This window comes from Pagrus pagrus (assembly GCF_965226575.1).
Source record: "Pagrus pagrus genome assembly, chromosome: 17".
In the NCBI taxonomy this organism is placed as follows: Eukaryota; Metazoa; Chordata; class Actinopteri; order Spariformes; family Sparidae; genus Pagrus; species Pagrus pagrus.
Window position 1 is genome coordinate 14,891,339 of NC_140201.1, and position 20,827 is coordinate 14,912,165.

A 20,827-nucleotide genomic window follows, 5' to 3' on the forward strand; every position below is an offset into this window, starting at 1 on the left:
CTCAATTGTTAGTGAACATTTCTTGGTGATATCTCACATTTTAAATTAATCATGCTTTTAAAAAGTGATGGGGATAAAATTGGTCATTTCAAAAAGAGGTGGGGACAAAGTTAAAGTCTCTTTTTCACTGAAGGACATATCTTCACTACTGTGTCCTCAATGATAGCTACTGCTGTTGTACAATCTGTCTCTGTGTCAACTGGAGAGTTAGTCAAGGATAAAAAAACAAAACCTTCACTTCTCACACAGAGCCTTTTGTATGTCAGTGACTGGAAGACAGTTATGTGTAAAATCACTCTGACTGAGGGGGGCGAGGGACCGCCACTCTGAGGGGCAGTTACTATAGTTTCACTGATGGAATCCAATACTGTGCCTCTCACACACACACACACACACACACACACACACACACACACAGTGTCCGGTTGATCTTTTAATACGCTGCCCCCCGCGGCTCTGTCTCCAGGGATACTGTTAATATTGGATCAGGAAGCAACAAACTCCTAGTCCGGCTTCTCATCCTGTGCTCAACACTGAGACTCAACGGTGTGTGTGTGTGTGTGTGTGTGTGTGTGTGTGTGTGTGTGTGTGTGTGAAAACAAAAGTACTGAATAGTGTTAGTTCATAATCGTTGATTTCTTTTTTCCATCATAGTTTAAGGAGTGTTTTCTTCTGCGCCATACACCTTTAATACAGAGTGTGAGACTCAGAGGAGGTGAGGGGAGACAGATTGCATCTTTTTAAGATTATGGTGAAACTAAGTTGGGCTCCTGGTGGATTCATGTTGATTATGTGCTGTTTGGGGGTCATTATGTGATTTTACAGCACTTTTAGAGAACTGTTTCTGTTTTGGCAACAAAAACTAATATCATAGTGGTAATATTTTTGTTGCAATATCAAACTGCCAAAACAATAAGGAGCCTGTTACAACCAGGGGGCAAATATACTAATTGTGCACTACCAGGGTCTGGGCACCAGGGGAGGCAAGTGTACATACTGTGTGTCCAAAGTGGTTCCCTGGAAGAACTACCCGCCTGCATAAACATGAGTCCATTTATCTTGTCACTACAGCATAGTGTAGTTTTTGAGATTAAGTTGTCAAATCCCTTTATGGTTTTCAGTGTAATGATACAGGTTTGACTCTGACAACGTTTTTCTTTTTTTTCCCCCTCCAACTTGCCGCTGGCCCAACAGAGGCTTTAGAGAGCTAATTATGCAATCTTAGGCTCATCTGCAGGGAGGTAACACAAAATACACACAAACACTATACTTTGCAGTTGTTCTGTGTGTGCCAACAAATGCTACCAAGCGTTTATTGTCATATGCAGAGTTAAAAACAGGTTTCCCTGTCCAATGAAATCTGTCCTTTGCCTTCCACTCTGACTGTTGTTGTACAATGAAACACGAGGTATAAGTTAAACATATAAACAGTACAGAAAGAAACAATAAAAGATTATTTTTTTTAAAAATGGAACGAAGCATTTGATTGTTGTGAAAAACAGCTGCAGAACAACTGGACAACTTATACAAAATATAAATCACAAGCGCACATTTAGAAGTCTTATTTAACTTTCTGTCTAGCTGCTTAAGTGCTAGTTGGATCAGGAAGGCTGCAGAGCGAATGACTGAAGGTTAAAGAAGGGAGTGGCGACATCCAGATGCTTATATCGTTATATTATTCACACAGTCACACACAGATGCGCAGGAAAGCCTCAAGAAAAGCTGGAAGATATATCAACATTCCTCGGTTTAGGCTGTTCCCACTTGTCCTTTAGCTGTTCTGGGACTGAACTCTGTTCAGCTTTCCAGGCTGACAGGTTTCTGCTTATGTCAGCTCAATGTATTTACTCTCTCTCTCACACACACACACACACACACACACACACGCACTCACATACTCTTAAATACACAGACACTTACAGATACCCGCCTGTTTACAGTCATGTGTTAAGGACAAATACAGGCTGTGCAGGGTTAACCAGGACAGTATAGGGGACATGACCACCTCTGAGGTCAACAAAATCAACAGCAGTCTAGCCTGAAAAATTGATTGTGTTATGTACACAATGATCAAAGTTCAACTCAATAGGAAGGAAAATTCTGCACAAACAAGACAAAAACGTCACTCATGTGACTGCTCATTCATCCGAGTTAGTTCACGTGATGTATGGTTATTATTTAGCTAAAGCTTTCACCATGAACGTGTCTTGAGGACGGTGTGTTCTTGTCTGAAGCTTCCAGAGAAAATCCAAATGTATGTGAGTTACGACCACAGTGGCATCCCAGAGCACTATATCATAAGATTGCATAAGAATAAACACACATGTTGAAAAACTTCACTTCACAGACAGCCTGTGAACATATTGGAGGCCAGAGCTCAATGAGTCCGACCTTTCACCTCCTCTCTCCCTCCTCTCCCCCCGTGTTTCCATATGTCTCTCTCACACCTGTTAGTGTCAAATGTGGAGACCCGTGCACGCCAACGATTCGTTCCATCACACACACATATGTGCCTGTTTAGACACACCAATAGACAAGACAGAAGGGAGGCGACTGGAGGACAAGGGCAGTGGGACAGGGTGTGTAACGTGGTGTGATGTGATGTAACAGCATTCGTTATTGACTTTTTGTTCCCCTGATCCCTTAATGTGTGTTTGTTATTACACAACTTCCAGAGCTCATCAGACCATCTGCACATGGGGAAATTTCGTCAGAGAGCAGTGAGACAGAGCAACGATAAGTGGACATTTGTGCTTGGGAATGAATGCAGCTGTGTGTGTGCTCCAGTACGTCTACGTGTGTGAGGGCAGATTTTAATATAAGGGAGGGAATTTATGGCAGATGAGATGAGACGTGTTGGCCTGTCCCCGTCATTAACTCTTCAAAGGACTCTTTGAGGAAGACATGGCCAGATGGTTAAGTTTAGAATATACTTAATCAATTCAATTCAACTGTTAAGTGTGACAATTTGGGAAATACATGAGAAGATAATGCCGCTCTCATGTCTGTAGGCTAAATATGAAGCCGGCAGCTGGTTAGCTTGGCTGAAGAAGTAGGCCAAGAAAGAGTCGCTCATAAAATCACAACTTGTCATTCCTACTCTTTAGCTCTCTTTAAATTAAACAAATGATATGCACTGTGTTAATGAGCTGTTTCCCCTGACTCCAGTCTTAACGCTGAGCTAAGCTAATCAGCTGCAGGCTGTAGCTTATTATCTACCGTCTAGACATGAGAGTGGTATCAGTCTTCTCATCTATTGGGAATGCAGTATCCTAATGAAGGTGTGAAAGTGTGTGTCTGAGCATAGTTTTCATAAATCTGTTAACAGTCACCTCTCAGATGGCCACAAAAAGCTGCTCCCCAGCTACTAGTGAATGTTAGGGCCCAGACACACTTAACGACATCAAAGAAGCTTACTGTACTCACTTTGCCTCCTTCTCGTCCAAAAAGCTGCACTTGAACACACCGCAAAGACTGCAGCTAACGTCCAACTAGCTCCTACATGCTATGCCTGTGTGGACTCTCCATACAACCAGGGAGCAGAAGTCTGTCTTCTCATTTAAAAAGGAAAACTAACTACAAATAGAAACTGTTGTTATGATAAACCAGCAGGTTTAGCCTCTTCTAATCGAGAATATGTCCGATAAAAAGTTGTGAGTGGGACTGGAGAAGAGGCAGAGGCGGAAAATATGGAGAAACCATGCTAAATAGGTGAAATTGTGGATACTACAGCAACAGGTGCTCACCGACAGCCCCAAGTAAGGACTATTAGCATTTAAGCCACTAAAATTTGGTTTTAAATCACTTTTTTTAATAACATTTTTGATTTAAATCTTTTTTTCTCTATAACATTCAATAAACAGAATCACATACGCAACAATCAAAGTTTATATTGTTTAAATTATTCTATACTGAGAAATTAAAAGTAAAAACACTCTCACGCCTCTGCTTCATTGGGACGTTGGTATAGGTGTGGTCTTAACAGACATGATTCACATTGATGAGCAAACAATCCCCACCTGGTGTGGGACCACGTCCCATTTTGATTCAAATGTTGTTTTTAAACGACTCTGAAAAAGGTTTTCAGGGCAAATAAAGGATTGTAGCTAGCCTATGTCCCTTTGATGCACTGTTATGTAATTCTTTCCCACCATGATTATCTTCTCTAACTCATATATATGTAAGTTTATACTGATCCACACCAAGAAAAATATAAATATCACAAGCTTTATCAAGTGCAATGTCCTCCTAAACAACAAGAACGTGTTTGTGTGTGTGTGTGTGTGTGTGTGTGTGTGTGTGTGTGTGTGTGTGTGTGTGTGTGAATGATTGCTAAATAGCACTGTGGTAATTTCCCCAGCCCCCAGGCTAACACCCTTATCTAGGCACTCACGACAGCAGCTCACTCTGCCATCACGTGCCTGTGTGTTTACATGTGTGCGCACAACAAACACACACACAGTGCTTGTCACCTCGGTGCGGGGGCAGGCCACGTTCAGGTCAGTAAAAGTCACTAATAAAGCAGGTGGAAAAGCAGGCGAAGAGGCTAAAAGTAGCAAAGCAAGGAGAAGGGCAGCGAGGACTATCAGGACATTCTTCTCCACCTTCAACCCCCCATGTTAGAAAAAATCAATCACTTCCCCCGACTCCCCCCTCCCCTCAGGCTCAATCTGTTTTTCTTCTCCTTGTCTCCCTGACAGCGGGGGGTTTGTTCATCAACCCTCCTCCTCCCCCCTCTCTTTTCTTTACTCTGCCTTTTATTCTCTAAAGCTTGGGTGGATTTCATCACAGTGGCCTGTTGCTCTCTCTGATCCTCTGTGTGTTTCTTAAATTCCTTGCTGATATGGCCGTAAACAAGTAAAGTAATCAGCAGTAATAATTCAGAATGTAAGAAAATAGCACATATGTGTACACGATACTACGGATAGACTGATTATGGATGACGATATATATAATTTTTGCAATAATTGAGACCTGTGTTATTGCCAGTAAACTTAATTAATTTTCTGACTCACTCAGTGAGTCATTGGTTGCAAGTTGTTATTGACAGCGCTGCTTTTGCAAAGACAACTTGACATTTCTGTTTTCCTCAGAGTCTCAAGGTTCATTCGATCATTCAGTCTCTAATAGGAATTAGTTGTCAGCTAACCTTCCTTTTCCTGGGTGACAAAATTGTGTCGTGATAGCGAGGCAAGAAAACTTCAACGTCAACCAGCGTAAGTACAGTACTTGAGTAAATTGTAATGACACCAATGTTTAAATTTTTACTGCAAATGTACGTTAGTTGCAAATATTGGCTATCGTCTCCTTGATTATTAAATCACATATGGGTCGATCTCTACTCGACTCCAGGGGTTTTCAAAGTCTGAGAACTGAGTCTGAGGCCTCCCATCAGACAAAGCTTGGGAAAAGGCGCCCCCTCACCCCCCTAGTTTACTCTCTACGCTTGCTGGCCTTCACTAAATTCCTGGATGGGATCATGATTGTGTCTGTGATCCCAAAGACTCTCAACTGTGGAGCCGAGATAGCCTAATTTTGCTGTTTGACACAACATCAAAACACAAAAAGGCCGGTTTGAGGGCATTTATTCGTTTTCTCTGAGGGGTGACATCTTTTAACTATCTTTTTACCCACATCACACACATTTAGGGTCTTCTATGCAAGCTCATTTTAATAACTAATAGTATAAATGCCCCCCCCCCCCCCATTTGAATACCTGTGCACTTACACCACATGACTACACTACTGAACTACAAAGCAAACAAAACACACCAAAAACATGTAAGTCCACATTTAAACATGCTTCGCTTGCATGCTAGTCGTGTCTGTAAAAACAAGTCTAACACACACACACTCACTCTGCCTCTCTCTCCATCCCTCACGTCACCCCCCCTCCCCCTCCTTCCTCCTCCCCTGCACTCATTGCACAGCCTGATGACATCACGAACAGCCGGTATAAATCAGCCAGTAGGATCACGCCGCAGCTTGTGCTGCTGACTACACTCTCCCTCCTCTCTCGTTCTGTCGCTCCCTCACTCTGCAGTCCCTCTCTCATTCACACACACCCTCACACAGTCCCTCATTCCTTCACACCGCCGCAGACATGGCTGAAGCTTTCGTTGGCACATGGAACCTCAAGACGAGCGAGAAGTTTGACGACTACATGAAGGAGCTGGGTGAGTGTGTGTCCTGTGTGTGTACAGCACAATTCACGTTTTTGTGAGGGCGTGTGCGCATGCGTGTGTAACAGGAGAGGATGCTGGCAGTGCTGCATGTGGGCACATGTGCAGAAAAGGGGCTGAGGTAAGATAAAAGGCTGCTTCAAGGTGTGTTTAAACTGTTCATGCAGCTGTGGGAAGAAAGAAAGAAAGAAAGAAAGATAAGGGGAGACAATGAATGGGTAAGTAAGGGAGGAACCAAGATGGAGAGTGTAAAGAGAGAAGGGAGGAAAGAGGGTCATCGAAAGAGAAAGAAAGAAGGAAAAAGGGAGAAGATGGGAACCAGAGGGGGAGGAAAAAGAGGAAGAGTGGTTGACCGCATGGCCTCTGTGCTGGAAACAAGGGAGGGGCTGTCGTTGAGTGGAGAAAAAAACCCAACCCCACTGTGAGAAACTCTGAATGGCAAACAACTGGCATTCACTCACACACACACACACACACACACACACACACACACACACACACACACTTGAGTGTAATGTGGGTGACCTTCGGTGAAAGCTGTTCATTGTCTGAGGCCGTGGGAGGAGTTGAATATTGAGGAGCTAAAGGGACGAGAGAGTGCAGATAAAGTGGGGTTCAAAATATCACTCACACACACACACACACACACTCACTCACTCACTCACTCACTCACAGTGGGGTGTGTGTGTGTGTGTGTGTGATGTGGGCAGGTGCTCAGGCTTTTACAACCGTGAAGAATGATACTAAACCCTTTGACTTTGTGAGGCTGTGTGTGTGTGTGTGTTTGTGTATGAAAGATTCATGACCCCAGAGCCATTTTAACATCGCTCTGTCTGCTCTGGTCACCATAGAAACCAGAGACCCTTCAACCTCTAACCCCAGCCCTCTTGATCAATGAGGCGTTACACAGACTCACACACACACACACACACACACACACACACACACACACACAAAGTGACTTTTTGTTGCTTTTGAATGTGGGAAAGTATCTGTAGTAGCTCCGGGAGTTTAACCGGATTGTCAGCCTGGAAAAAAAAAGAAATGATTCCTGCTTTGGTAGCAAATAAGGGTGTGAGTCACTTTTACCCAATGAAATGAACTCTCTTGAACCCTTACGAACACAAGCTAAAAGGAAGGGCATTAATCATTTGGACACATACGTGTCCAGACAGGCAGTCGGGTCAATGGGACCCTGCAGCGTTTACAGAACACGCTGCATGTTTGGGCAGTCGACAAATAGAGATTAGGGAGTGTGTCAGGTTGAAGGAGACCTAAAGGGCAAATGCACGAGTACTGTTGTCTAAAAATACACCACTTAATATTTGGAAATATTTACTTTACAAATGATAGCGTTTTTTGTTTTTTTTTCATTATGGTGAATTGTTTTGGACAGAACACCAACACTCTGAACTCACAGTCCACGCATACACAGGTCAGCCGATATAACTGTTAGCCACATGGCTAACTGAGCTAACTAGCTATTGGCTGAGCTAACTAGCTAATGGCAGATACAGCTAGCAGCAGTGTGCGGTTACTCTGGTGAAATGCTGCCCCCTACTTGTTACTTACTTGGGGTATATTCAACAGCTGGCCAATTCTCAAATACTGCACCATTAACATCTGATTTAGTGCCACCAGCAGGTCCAAGTCTTCTCCTGTCAAATATATCGACATCTGTTTGGTGGATTGCCGTGAAATCTGATGCAGCCATTCAAGTGTCATGAATTTGGTGACAACTTGTAATTAGTCCGATACGTTGTTTTATGCCTCAGGAGCACATTGTGTGTTTACTCCTAATTTGCGTGTTGCTTGCTGATATAAGTATTTAGCCTAACGCACATTTATGCCTAAACACAGCTGAGCGAAGGCGTGGTCAGTTTGTTCCATCAATCTATTGATTGAGCTTTAAAACCACACAGAGCCGCTGTTTATTTTCTCTGTGTATCAAGCGGTTAATTACATTACCTTTGTGTCTTTGTTTTCTCCAGGTGTGAACTTCGCTGTACGTAAGATGGGCTCCTTGACCAAGCCCACCACTCTCATCTCAGTGGAAGGCGACACGGTGACGGTGAAGACCCAGAGCTCCCTCAAGAACACAGAGATCTCCTTCAAGCTGGGAGAGGAGTTTGACGAAACCACCGCTGATGACAGGAAGGTTAAGGTGAGAGGTTAGATGTCAGATTGCTCATCGAGAAATGCCAAAACCTCATACTTCAACAAGGTTGACTCTTTGATGAAGAGGGTTAAAATGTCTCTCTGGTGGCTCGAAATGTACTATACACCTAAATAAAACCTAATAAAAAGTATCCATAGGTCATGAGGATGATTGATGGCCAAACAAACAACTGTGGTGCATCAAAGTCGACTTGAATGTGAACATGAGGACGCAGGTCAGAGAGGTCAGGGGTTAGAGGTGAGCGTCAGAGACCATAAAATAAGACCTAAGACATAAATTTTAGCTTCTTCTAATTTGAAGGGTCAAAGTAATTAGCTGTGGTTTAGGCGCACAGAGGAGTAGACAGATTTCAAAGACAAAGTGTCACAGGATGGACATTTAGCCAGCAGCAATAGACTGGAAACATCCTTTCACTGGCTCATTGGGAGTCAAATCATCTCTCAGTCCAGTCAAAGCTCTTCAAGACAAATTTTGTTCAGGGCAGATGCAAAGTAACTTTAAAAAGACATTTTGCGAGGACCTAAGTATCAAAAGTAGCCAAAAATGACTTTGCCCTGTTAGATTGTTACATTTCATTTAAGGCTTGTGGATCATTATTAGCCTACTGATGCTTTAAAGTGAAAAAATGTGGGTTTTTTCAAAGAACGAATAAAAAGGTACACTTGTGCGAAACAATAAACACCTCATTAATCAATTTAATATGGTCAGTTTTGCTGCCACAACCTGATTTGGTCCGGTTTGAGCAGAAGCTTGTGGTGGCTAATGTTAGCTACTGTTAGCAAACCATAAAGAGATACTGACGTGGACTAACTAAGATTACTGAGTCATTTTACTGACTTTACAGCTCTTATCTACTTGTGCTATTGTTACACTATGTTTTAGCCTTAATATTATAATTGTGACTTGCAACCAAAAAGGCTGTTGTCCAGCTAACGTTACATGTGTTATGATCATGTATGTACACTTGGATGTAATAAACTCCATGTTTGTCTCTCTGTCTCTGCAGTCCGTTGTAACAGTAGATGATGGAAAGCTGGTGCACATACAGAAGTGGGACGGCAAAGAGACCAGTCTGGTCCGGGAAGTCAACGGCAACGCGCTCACACTGGTCAGCACTCCCACAAAATGGATCCATTTATTATCTGTATGTGTGTGTGTGTGTGTTGGCGGTGTTTTAATATCTCTGTCTGTTTCCATCACAGACGCTCAAACTCGGAGAAGTCGTTTGCACACGTCACTACGAGAGGGCAGAGTAAAACCCAACACTGAACCCTCCCTGCAGCATCTACTTGCATCAGCCAAAGCCCTGCATCCTAAAACTCCTAACACCACCTCAACCCAGGCCGAGCAAACCTCTCGACGTCTCTTCATACTGTACACTCAGTATTAACATTACTGATGACTGTGACCTCCCCTTTCTGCCTGTCCCTCTCTTTATACTGATGTTCCTTCTACTGTAAGAAACACTGAATAAATTCCAATGATTTGTTGTTTTTGTCTCAAAAATTGCAGGTTTTGCGTATTTTTTTTTTGTATTTTAGAAGATTTGTTATGCATGGTGCCTATGATAAACTTGGACAAGTGTTTGAATTTAAAAGTTTGCCTTTTGAGACGTGGAAAAATGAAAATAAAAGTGTCTACACTGTTAGACAAAGTGGTAAAACAATGAAAATGCGTGTGTTTTTTCATATTGGTTGGTCCACTTACATGAATTGTACTCACTACAGGAAAAGGTTTCTCCTAAAGACATGCCTTCAGCGCAAATTTCACATTTCACAGTAAAAATATGAGTTGCTGTTGTGAATTCAGAATTCTGAGTGTCCTTAAAGTACTCCACTCTGAGCCATTGTTAATTGTGCCCCAATGAAAACAGCAGATCCAAAGAGTGTGACCACAGTTTCCATCACAGCTAGTTTTACAGAGATTCACAGGAAGGTTAATTATAGCTCCTGTTCCTGTGTGTGTGTGTAGATGAGTGTATATGTTGCCTTTGCCCTGGCTAGGTGAGGGGAAAGTTTTGTCAAAGCTTGTACTAGGTGTGCTGGTACCCTTATGTTCTGTACTTCGTACATTAGTTGTGCCTGCAGGCTTTCTAATTTTGGATCATTCCCTCCCGTAGAGCACTGATGTCATGTGTTAGCGACGGGCTGCCAACTGGAGGCAGGGTGACGGGGTGAAAGGGCGCAGAACGATCAGGCCACTTTATACAATCACCTCCACAAATAACTCTGAACTGAAATGGCCACGAGAAAAGATGAACCATACATACTGCAAACATAAACATTATACATATAGCCTTCTTCTTCTATTTATTTTTTCCCCTATAACAAATAATAATATCGGTTTAACAATTTCAGTGGCAAGTTGAATCTTTGAAAAATTTTGAAAAATTTGGTATGCCCCCCTTTTGCTTTAATGAGAAGTTACGGACTTAAATGTTTGAAGACCAAAGAAGACCATGGAGTCCTGACTGTCATGGACTTTCCTCCACAGACACCTGACCTCAACCCCAGTGATCATTTATGGGAGCACTGCACAAACTTGCGGAGTCCATGCTAGCTCTGTGACCTTGACGACTCTGTAAGGACACACCCACACAGGGTTTAAAAGCCTGCAACTTTCCAAGATTTGCAAGATTTACGAGATAAACTGGTTGTTCTCTTATGGAATGAGGGAGACATTTTATGTATTTCAAGGATATCCTGTATGGAAAAAACCCAGATCCCCAAGAGCCCAATCAAATACAAGTTGGACAAGTTTAACGATTCTCGATTGTTTTTGTTGTATTCAAATTATGTGTAAAGTACTGACACAAACTCACAATTGTGGCTGTGGAGGGGCTCGGGATCATGTTAAATATCAGATTCATGTTGTACATCTGTCTGCAAGCAAGACAAAGCAGAATGTAAGAAAAATGAAGAGGAGTCCTGAGACTGGACTGAACTGGAGTTCACTGCCAGTCGTGTCAAACCACCACAGCTGGAAACAATCTATTCCTCCACAATCCTGCAAGTGGCTTGGAAACTATTTTATCTTGCATTATCTTACCTTACACTGACCGGAGGGCGTGATTTGTCTCTAAAAAAAAAGAACTCCTCCGCCCACTTTGTGTGCAGCTTTGACCTCACAGGACGTGACCCAGGGGACCCGACCTGACCTTCATGTTGTGTAAATCCCTCAGTCCTGGTCCAGACATATGGAAGCCCATTCCGGCCATAAGAAGCAAACACTGAAAACTTAGCATAGATTAAATAAATGTATTCTCATGGTAAGTCATAATTATGAGATAGTCGGATTATCTCACAATCGTGACTTTTCTCATAATTTCTATTCATCTCACAATTTTGACTTTTATCTCACTGTTGATATTTTTATTTATGATTTATCTCATTGCTTCCACTTTTCTATCTGACTCCTTATCATTTCTACACTTTCAAAATCTTACAACTATTTTATATCTAATAATTTTGACTGTTTATCTCCTAATTATGACTAACCATGAGAATATTTCATCCTTTAACTCGCATGAATGGGCTTCCACAGAGACACCATGCCTTAACTTAATACGGACCTGACCCGGACCTGACCCAACCTGAGAACTTCTGATGTTTGTTTATGTGTGTGTGTGTGTTTTGGTCCCCAAGGACTTACTTTTAAACAACATTACGAGGTCAAGGTCCAAGAACAAAGACATCAAGAGGCAGATTACAAATAAAAATACCTTTAATGGAGCAAACAGTTGCCATGCAGGAAGAGGGTTGTGTGTATTGTGGGGAGTCCCCTGGAGGCAAGATACACAAATACACACGTGTACGTACACACAGAATCACAATAAGCGGCAGACCACCTCAGGATATCATCGTAGCTTGAGGTTCCTGTCATGCTCACTTGTGCTGCATGACACGTCCTGTTTGTGTTTTACTACTTCCTATGTGTATGTTAGTGTATCTTTGTCTGTGTGTGTTATCTGAAGGTTTTTTATGTCAACCCCCCACAAGGCTCAGCTTTTCTGTCTTTATGTTTGCTTAATGGATTTCCCAGAAGAAAAAGGATAGCTGGAAACAATATCTGGACAGGGATAGAAACTTGCTTCCCTATTGCTTACACATATCTGATTACACATGATGTGTAAACCTGTCCCTCTGTGGGGGGAACAGGGGTTACTTGAGGACAAAAAGGGCTTATCACCTGATTTTTGCTCCCTCTCGACTCATTTTGTTATTTTGTTTACTTAATGTGCTTCCAAAGACAAATAAAACTTTCCTTAACTTAAAGGGATGACAGTTTCTATAATAAGCGTTATTAAAAAGATACACAGCTGGAAAGTCTGTCACTCCATCTGTCGCTACCCTCTTCCCCTTTTGCGTCCGCCTGATAGCTGCAGTGTGTGTGACTGTAGGTCGCGCCGCTCTCTCAGCTGTGTTTGTGTGATTTGTGCTTCTTGTGCTTCTTCTTTTTTTTGTCCTCTCTGTCGGCGGAGCTGTCGCGGCGCCTCCTCTTGGATTTGCACTCGCTACTTCTGCTGCTGTCGCTGTCGCTGTCCGACTCTTTTCTCTCCCTCTTCCTTTTCTTCTTCATTTTCTTCTCCTGGAGGACAAACACGCAAGAGGAGATTTTGATGTTTTGTGTTGCAATAAAAAGAATTTGAATAATGACAATGCAGAAAGCAGACAGCCGTTTCAATACCACAAGAAGCCAATCACGAAACAATTGTTTGTCATTACATCAGAACGAAACCAACCCCCTTCAGACAACACTTTTGACAGTTCTCATAAAGCGTCCTTGTAGCTCTCAGTAAGCAACCACAGATGCATTGTCATACAGAGACGTGTGGGTTGTTGCATCAGATGAGTCACAACCGGGAGACACAGGAAGAAAGGTGGACGACGGCTGGAAACAAGAAGTGAACACCATGCAGGACATCAACTGTCACATATTCACCTTCTTTTTCTTCTTCTTTTTGTCTGAGTCTTGCTGTGGTGCAACTGTGGACGTCTGCTGCTGTTGCTGCTGCTGCTGCTGTGGTTGCGGCGCGTCATCGTCCTCTTCAGGCAAAAGAGCGTATTGCAAGCCCGGAGCAGAGAAACAGTCCTTTGTAAAGTGACCTGAAAGAGTGAATTTAAAGGTGAATTCAAGCAAATTTCTAGGAGAAAGTTGCAGGAAACGTTCAGTTTTGTTTGATCAAGACGTGACTGTTGTTTCTTTCATTTTGTTGTCGTACCTTTGCAGCCGCACTTTGAACATGTTGTGTTGAGTACAGCCTCCAGTGTGATCCTGTTGCCTGTGTGATCTCTAAACTGCTTACGTCGCCTCGCATCCTGCCTACAATCACACACAGATGATAATGAGACACAGATGGTGTGGTTTATTCCAGCTTCACGTGACCTTACACATAACTTCAGCAGAAAGTGTGCTCTTGGTATCAGTATCGGAAAATATTCAAATTCAGTTCTCAGAATCAGATAGGAACTGATAAAAAGTTGATTTTGCATCTCTATCATGCACCCATGCAGAGACATACACACATGAAAAAATAAAACTGAAGCACTTACTCTGCCATAACATTATTTGGGTCCATGTCCCGCCCAGTTCCCTGATTGACAGCTTTCATTGAGAAGGACAACTTCACCTTGTCCCCCCGCATCTGAGGGAAAGAGGACAGAGCTGCAGTCATCCTGCTCACTTCACTGGCACAGCACAGTGTCTTTGTGTGTGTGTGTGTGTCGTTACCTCTCTCCCAATGACTTTGATCCACACCTGTTCCCCCACATCGACAATCTCTGAGGCTTTCTCAACTCGTGTAGCAGACATCTCGCTCACATGCACCAGGCCTGTATGTATCAGGGAAAAGTGTAAATATCAGTCTACAAAATGAATAAAATGCTGAGCAAAGGAATTATGTTGCAGAAATATGTCTATGTTTTGCTGAAGATTCAATAAATACCTTCACTGTACCATGACTTGAGAGTAAAACTTTCTGATTAGAAATCTTTAAGACATACAAATGAACTAAATGTAGGCTTCTGTGTTAAAATATGAACTCTCTTGATCAACTTAAGCAAGGTCAAACTTTAATTAAATAAAAACATTTTAATCTAAAACACTTTTTTGTTGCAACAATTAAATAATAATGTCATTATTTTCTCAGGATTTGAAACACCACAGTTCAGCTGCTGACTTTATCCCATTAAACTTTGCTCAGTTCGCCCTCCAGTGGTGGAAATGAGCAGCTGACATTCAGTTTGACATGCAGGTCATGGATTAAATGTGCCTCGACAAATTACCATTAAAAAAAGTGGCCCTAGCGTAAATTTAGATATGAGACATCATGAATCTGTTCCACTTCTTAACAACCTTTACTACCCCCAACTCTACTCCCTTCCTCTACATGGTCATTATCTTGGATTTCTTCATCAGGAAGCCACAGTGACTAGAAAAAACTCAAACTGGGTTGAAACGGGCATTGTGCTAACATCTAAAAAATTAGTCAACATACTAAAACCATAGACTTGCACTTTATTATTTACTCCACCACATCATCTATTATTTGCTGTGCCAGGCCCTGAAATTGCAGGATGTGAGCTACCTTAAATCAAAACTGATAATCATCTTCCTGCAGTCAGAGAAGGAATTCTGTAAATAGGGTGAAATCCTGCTCAAGTAGCATTATGTATCTCAGGTGCCTTGCAGTCTCTCCTCCTGACTCTGGCTGAGACAGCACTGATATACACTGACACCGACACTCAGCACTATACTTTGGAAATTAAGGCTGCCTTTGGTTTCCTGCATCCTCTGCACTCACTCTGGATTACTTTTGGCTCTGGCCAAAATCCCATTTCTGACACAGTGGTTTTACCTGGCAGTAGATGCAGGTGTTGACTTAGCATCTTTCTGTCAGAGCATGTTTCTGTATTTATATGTTTTCTAATAATTGTCCATTACAGTAGATCTCACTGCTTGCACTTATTGCAAGCTCGAGATACTTTCCTAATAAGGTTGATCTGATTGTTTTGTGTCTTTTGTGTCTCTGCTACTTACTTACTCATTACTGCACTGCTCTTCACATTATTAGAATTAATTTCACTCACTTCTATCTGTGACTGTTTTCCTACAAAATACTTAGACCTTTTTAAATATTTTCAATAAAAGTCAATACCGATGTATGAGCTTTTTTACCAACCTTCCTTCTTATATCCAGGCAGTCTGACAAAGGCTCCATAGGTCTGCACAGAGGTCACCTCGCCCTTGGCAATGCTGAACATTGGTGGCAGACCATCCAGTCCAGCAGGCTCCTGTGCCGGGCCATCACTGTCCGACATTGTCACAGTAGAGGTCGACCACAGATATCAATCAGTGGATCTAGAAGATTGCTAATGAATCATATGTCATTATTTGTAGTATCATAAAAATAGACGAGTGTCCTTTTTTGAGTCTGACATTTAAAGTTGTGTTTGTCCATTAGAAATCCTGTGAGCCCAACAATAAGTATTTATTTATATAGTATAGTACTCTATATAGTTTGCATTTAACAAGATAACATTATATAAACATATTTATCAGAAATGTTGTTAATCTTGTTTGGAATACAATATTAATGAAGTATAGTGAAGACTCCTGTATTATTCCTGTACATCTGTCCAACTAGTCCATACATCCAAATTAATAAGAAGAAAGGAGAAGGTTTCATTGATCAGAAGCTGAGACTTACCAAAAGCAATAGCATTAAACATGTTGGTCTGCAAAGAAAGCAGTGTTATAGGGACACTCAATATAGTTGGTTGTGAATGCAGGAGGCATTCACAACATATGTTCTTCTACGCACGGAATTCTTTATTGGTTGTGAATGCAGGAGGCATTCACAACATATGTTCTTCTACGCACGGAATTCTTTATTTTTATTTTTATTATTATATCTTCCGGGTCAGAAAGTTTGGCCCTTAACTCCTTCAACATTTTTCAACGTATTCACTCCATTCAAAAACCAAAATATTCATCTCAATTGGGAATCGACCGCGTCTATTTTTCTCATTCATATCATTCATAATTTCCGAGATATTCAGCGTTTTCCGGCCATTTTTTCCCATTCAAGCAGATTACGGAATGTTCAAAAAATCCCACATTTCACAGTTTTTCAAGCATTTTCAAAACTCATCTAGTCATTCACACTTCAAGATAGAAACTCCATTCAAACTCTGAAATATTCCACTATTTGTCTACTTTCAATCTTGTATTCATCTTTCTCACAGCATTCATACTTTTTGCACAGTCGCAGTTCAAACATCGGTAACGTTTCAGATTTTTGCATTGGTGTGTATTGGGTGGATCACACTTTTTCAAGCATTTTCAAAGCTCAGCTAATCATTCACACTTCCAGATAGAAACTCCATTCAAACTTTGAAATATTCAACTATGTGTCTACATTCAAGCCTGTATTCATCTTTCTCACAGCATTCATACTTTTTGCACAGTCGCAGTTCAAACATCGGTAACTTTTCAGGCACTTTCAGATTTTTGCATTAGTGTGTATGGGGTGGAATGTTGAGAGCCAGAGTGGAGGAGCCAACTGACAGAGTGGGGAGCACCTCAAAAAAATTCAGAAAATCTCGTCTTCAACTCGCGCTTGCATCCACAATTTTCACTCCAGCAGAAAAATAACCACATCAGCTTGTAGGAAAATTTGTGCCGGTCGCTAGAGTGGTTCTCTGGAGCCAATCGGACAAAAACTCTTGGCTCAGTGGGCGTTTAACTGAAAGCAACACCGACCAACTGCCGCATCAAGTCCCATGTAATTGATAGGAAAAAAATCTGGAGGCAGGCAAACACATCCACTTTTCTGAACTGCTCCACAAGACACATTTTTGACCACACACACACAAAAATTTCACAAAATGTTGACAAGACTCTCATAGTTTCGACCATATCATTATTTGAGTGATAGCAGTTACTGTTTTGGAGGGAGAAGCATGTTAATGTGAGGTAAACCTCAGCAGAAATCACTATTAAATCAACTCTCACAGTCCGTTGCCGCGACCACCCTGGTTACCGTCACTGTGGCAACCGAGATAGAGAGACAGATTTATCAATGAGTCAGTTTACTACACACAGTGTATTACAGAGTATATTTCCCAACATTTCAACTATATTTAACTATTATCTTTTCATTCATTCAAGCCAGAATCTCCATCTAAATATTGAAATGTTCCCAATCACTGACACACTGACATTTATTTAACTTTTCAGTCCCATTCAGAGTATTTGATCCATTCTCACTGTAACATCTCTTCATACTCCTGTTTGGCTCACAGCTTATATTCTATTTTTAATCCTTCATTCTCACCCAACTATTAGGAAGCTTCATTGTCTTCAGACGAGACTTCAAATGAATTCAAGCCACCAATTCAGTTTGGCCTTAGCTTTTCAACAAACCCTAAATTATTTCACAGTTTTTAGATATTCTGGACATTATTCAAAGTTTTCAATGCCGGCAATCCACATTTGGTTTCAGCTCTTCAAAAACCTTAAAATATTCAACATATTTCATATATACTGGACATTATTCAAAGTTTTCAACGCCGGCAATCCGCATTTGGCATCAGCTCTTCAAAAACCTTGACATATTCAACATATTTCATATATTCTGGACATTATTCAAAGTTTTCAACGCCAGCAATCCGCATTTGGCGTCAGCTCTTCAAAAACCTTAAAATATTCCGCATATTTCATATATTCTGGACATTATTCAAAGTTTTCAACACCAGCAATCCGCATTTGGCGTTAGCTTCTCAACAGGGTGCATTCACAACCGCAAGTTCTTCAGGACTTGCCTTCTCTAGTTTTTATTTTTATTTTTTTTATTATTATATCTTCCGGGTCAGAAAGTTTGGCCCTTAACTCCTTCAACATTTTTCAACGTATTCACTCCATTCAAAAACCAAAATATTCATCTCAATTGGGAATCGACCGCGTCTATTTTTCTCATTCATATCATTCATAATTTCCGAGATATTCAGCGTTTTCCGGCCATTTTTTCCCATTCAAGCAGATTACGGAATGTTCAAAAAATCTCAAATTTCACACTTTTTCAAGCATTTTCAAAACTCATCTAGTCATTCACACTTCAAGATAGAAACTCCATTCAAACTCTGAAATATTCCACTATTTGTCTACTTTCAATCTTGTATTCATCTTTCTCACAGCATTCATACTTTTTGCACAGTCGCAGTTCAAACATCGGTAACGTTTCAGATTTTTGCATTGGTGTGTATTGGGTGGATCACACTTTTTCAAGCATTTTCAAAGCTCAGCTAATCATTCACACTTCCAGATAGAAACTCCATTCAAACTTTGAAATATTCAACTATGTGTCTACATTCAAGCCTGTATTCATCTTTCTCACAGCATTCATACTTTTTGCACAGTCGCAGTTCAAACATCGGTAACTTTTCAGGCACTTTCAGATTTTTGCATTGGTGTGTATGGGGTGGAATGTTGAGAGCCAGAGTGGAGGAGCCAACTGACAGAGTGGGGAGCACCTCAAAAAAATTCAGAAAATCTCGTCTTCAACTCGCGCTTGCATCCACAATTTTCACTCCAGCAGAAAAATAACCACATCAGCTTGTAGGAAAATTCGTGCCGGTCGCTAGAGTGGTTCTCTGGAGCCAATCGGACAAAAACTCTTGGCTCAGTGGGCGTTTAACTGAAAGCAACACCGACCAACTGCCGCATCAAGTCCCATGTAATTGATAGGAAAAATATCTGGAGGCAGGCAAACACATCCACTTTTCTGAACTGCTCCACAAGACACATTTTTGACCACACACACACAAAAATTTCACTAAATGTTGACAAGACTCTCATAGTTTCGACCATATCATTATTTGAGTGATAGCAGTTACTGTTTTGGAGGGAGAAGCATGTTAATGTGAGGTAAACCTCAGCAGAAATCACTATTAAATCAACTCCCACAGTCCGTTCCCGTGACCACCCTGGTTACCGTCACTGTGGCAACCGAGATAGAGAGACAGATTTATCAATGAGTCAGTTTACTACACCCAGTGTATTACAGACTATATTTCCCAACATTTCAACTATATTTAACTATTATCTTTTCATTCTTTCAAGCCAGAATCTCCATCTAAATATTGAAATGTTCCCAATCACTGACACATTGACATTTATTTAACGTTTCAGTCCCATTCAGAGTATTTGATCCATTCTCACTGTAACATCTCTTCATACTCCTGTTTGGCTCACAGCTTATATTCTATTTTTAATCCTTCATTCTCACCCAACTATTAGGAAGCTTCATTGTCTTCAGACGAGACTTCAAATAAATTCAAGCCACCAATTCAGTTTGGCCTTAGCTTTTCAACAAACCCTAAATTATTTCACAGTTTTTAGATATTCTGGACATTATTCAAAGTTTTCAATGCCGGCAATCCACATTTGGTTTCAGCTCTTCAAAAACCTTCAAATATTCAACATATTTCATATATACTGGACATTATTCAAAGTTTTCAACGCCAGCAATCCGCATTTGGCGTCAGCTCTTCAAAAACCTTAAAATATTCAACATATTTCATATATTCTGGACATTATTCAAAGTTTTCAACACCAGCAATCCGCATTTGGCGTCAGCTTCTCAGCAGGGTGCATTCACAACCGCAAGTTCTTCAGGACTTGCCTTCTCTAGTTTTAAATATGCTAACGTTAATTTTAGTAATACTTATGGTTTAAAGAAATCTTCATATTTTTGAAAAATAAAAAAAAATCTCCAGCAAGATGTCTATGACATGATTTAAGAGTTTGATTTATTAATCTTCTATATTTGTTATGTATGCATGTACATTTGGTAAATCTGAGATTAATAAGGGGGTGAATATAGAGACCTAGTGAGTATAGTTAAGGCTGAAAAATATTAAATGTTCAGGGGTTAGATCAATTAAATCCCTCTGAAATTCTGCATTGGAATATTTTTTGCCAAACTCGTTCAATCTCCTCTCTTCAACAATATTTCTCATCTATTTATTAATCTATTTAGTTCTCATAGAGATAATATAAAGCTGGTTCCAGTTACTTGTATTAGATTCCTAGAGTAGAGTAAATTAATAAAAAGACTGCAGTGTGCTATCTGCTTTAACGGACGGGCTTTCTTTGACTAGTAGCAGTAGGGCTAACGTAAGCTAGCTAGCTATATCAAACCATTGTCCTCTGCCGGCTAACGTTATTAGCTCAATAAAAAACAAATAAATAGGCCAATTGGCCCATGCGTGAAGTACAAAGGCCACTCAATAAAAGAATAGACAGTAGTTAGTGTTGCATTAAATAGCGAAAAGTATAAAATTAAACGTTGTTATTACCTTCCGCTGCAAAGCTACTTCAGTTTCACATCCGGTTCAGACGAGTTTAACAACAAGCCGTGTAGCCAATCATCGCAGTCGGTGCGAGCCTCGACCAATCACACGCG

The 20,827-nt window shown here is 41.0% G+C and overlaps 2 protein-coding genes across 2 annotated transcripts; one reads left to right on the top strand and one right to left on the bottom strand.

The window, feature by feature from the left end:
• Positions 1 to 5,984: 5,984 nt before the first annotated feature.
• fabp3 (fatty acid binding protein 3, muscle and heart) lies at positions 5,985 to 10,033 on the top strand. The gene is made up of 4 exons (XM_084380385.1): positions 5,985 to 6,176; positions 8,174 to 8,346; positions 9,368 to 9,469; positions 9,564 to 10,033. The coding sequence occupies exons 1-4, from the start codon at positions 6,104 to 6,106 to the stop codon at positions 9,615 to 9,617; spliced, it is 402 nt and encodes a 133-aa protein (XP_084236511.1). The 5' UTR covers positions 5,985 to 6,103; the 3' UTR covers positions 9,618 to 10,033.
• A 2,033-nt stretch (positions 10,034 to 12,066) lies between these two features.
• On the bottom strand, positions 12,067 to 20,818 carry zcchc17 (zinc finger, CCHC domain containing 17). Its single transcript, XM_084379152.1, has 7 exons — positions 20,721 to 20,818; positions 15,542 to 15,731; positions 14,092 to 14,192; positions 13,914 to 14,005; positions 13,583 to 13,683; positions 13,303 to 13,466; positions 12,067 to 12,948 (listed from the first exon to the last, which is right to left on the bottom strand). Exons 2-7 carry the CDS (start codon positions 15,678 to 15,680, stop codon positions 12,775 to 12,777), a joined length of 771 nt encoding a protein of 256 aa, XP_084235278.1. The 5' UTR covers positions 15,681 to 15,731; positions 20,721 to 20,818; the 3' UTR covers positions 12,067 to 12,774.
• Positions 20,819 to 20,827: the final 9 nt, after the last annotated feature.

Coding starts and splice junctions, on each gene's coding strand:
- fabp3 (XM_084380385.1), top strand. CDS start 6,104: ATGGCTGAAGCTTTCGTTGGCACATGGAACCTCAAGACGAGCGAGAAG. Junction 6,177..8,173: donor CGACTACATGAAGGAGCTGG/GTGAGTGTGTGT, acceptor TGTTTTCTCCAG/GTGTGAACTTCGCTGTACGT. Junction 9,470..9,563: donor ACGGCAACGCGCTCACACTG/GTCAGCACTCCC, acceptor TTTCCATCACAG/ACGCTCAAACTCGGAGAAGT.
- zcchc17 (XM_084379152.1), bottom strand. CDS start 15,680: ATGTCGGACAGTGATGGCCCGGCACAGGAGCCTGCTGGACTGGATGGT. Junction 13,467..13,582: donor TTCAAAGTGCGGCTGCAAAG/GTACGACAACAA, acceptor TCACTCTTTCAG/GTCACTTTACAAAGGACTGT. Junction 12,949..13,302: donor AAAAGAAGAAGAAAAAGAAG/GTGAATATGTGA, acceptor TTTGTCCTCCAG/GAGAAGAAAATGAAGAAGAA.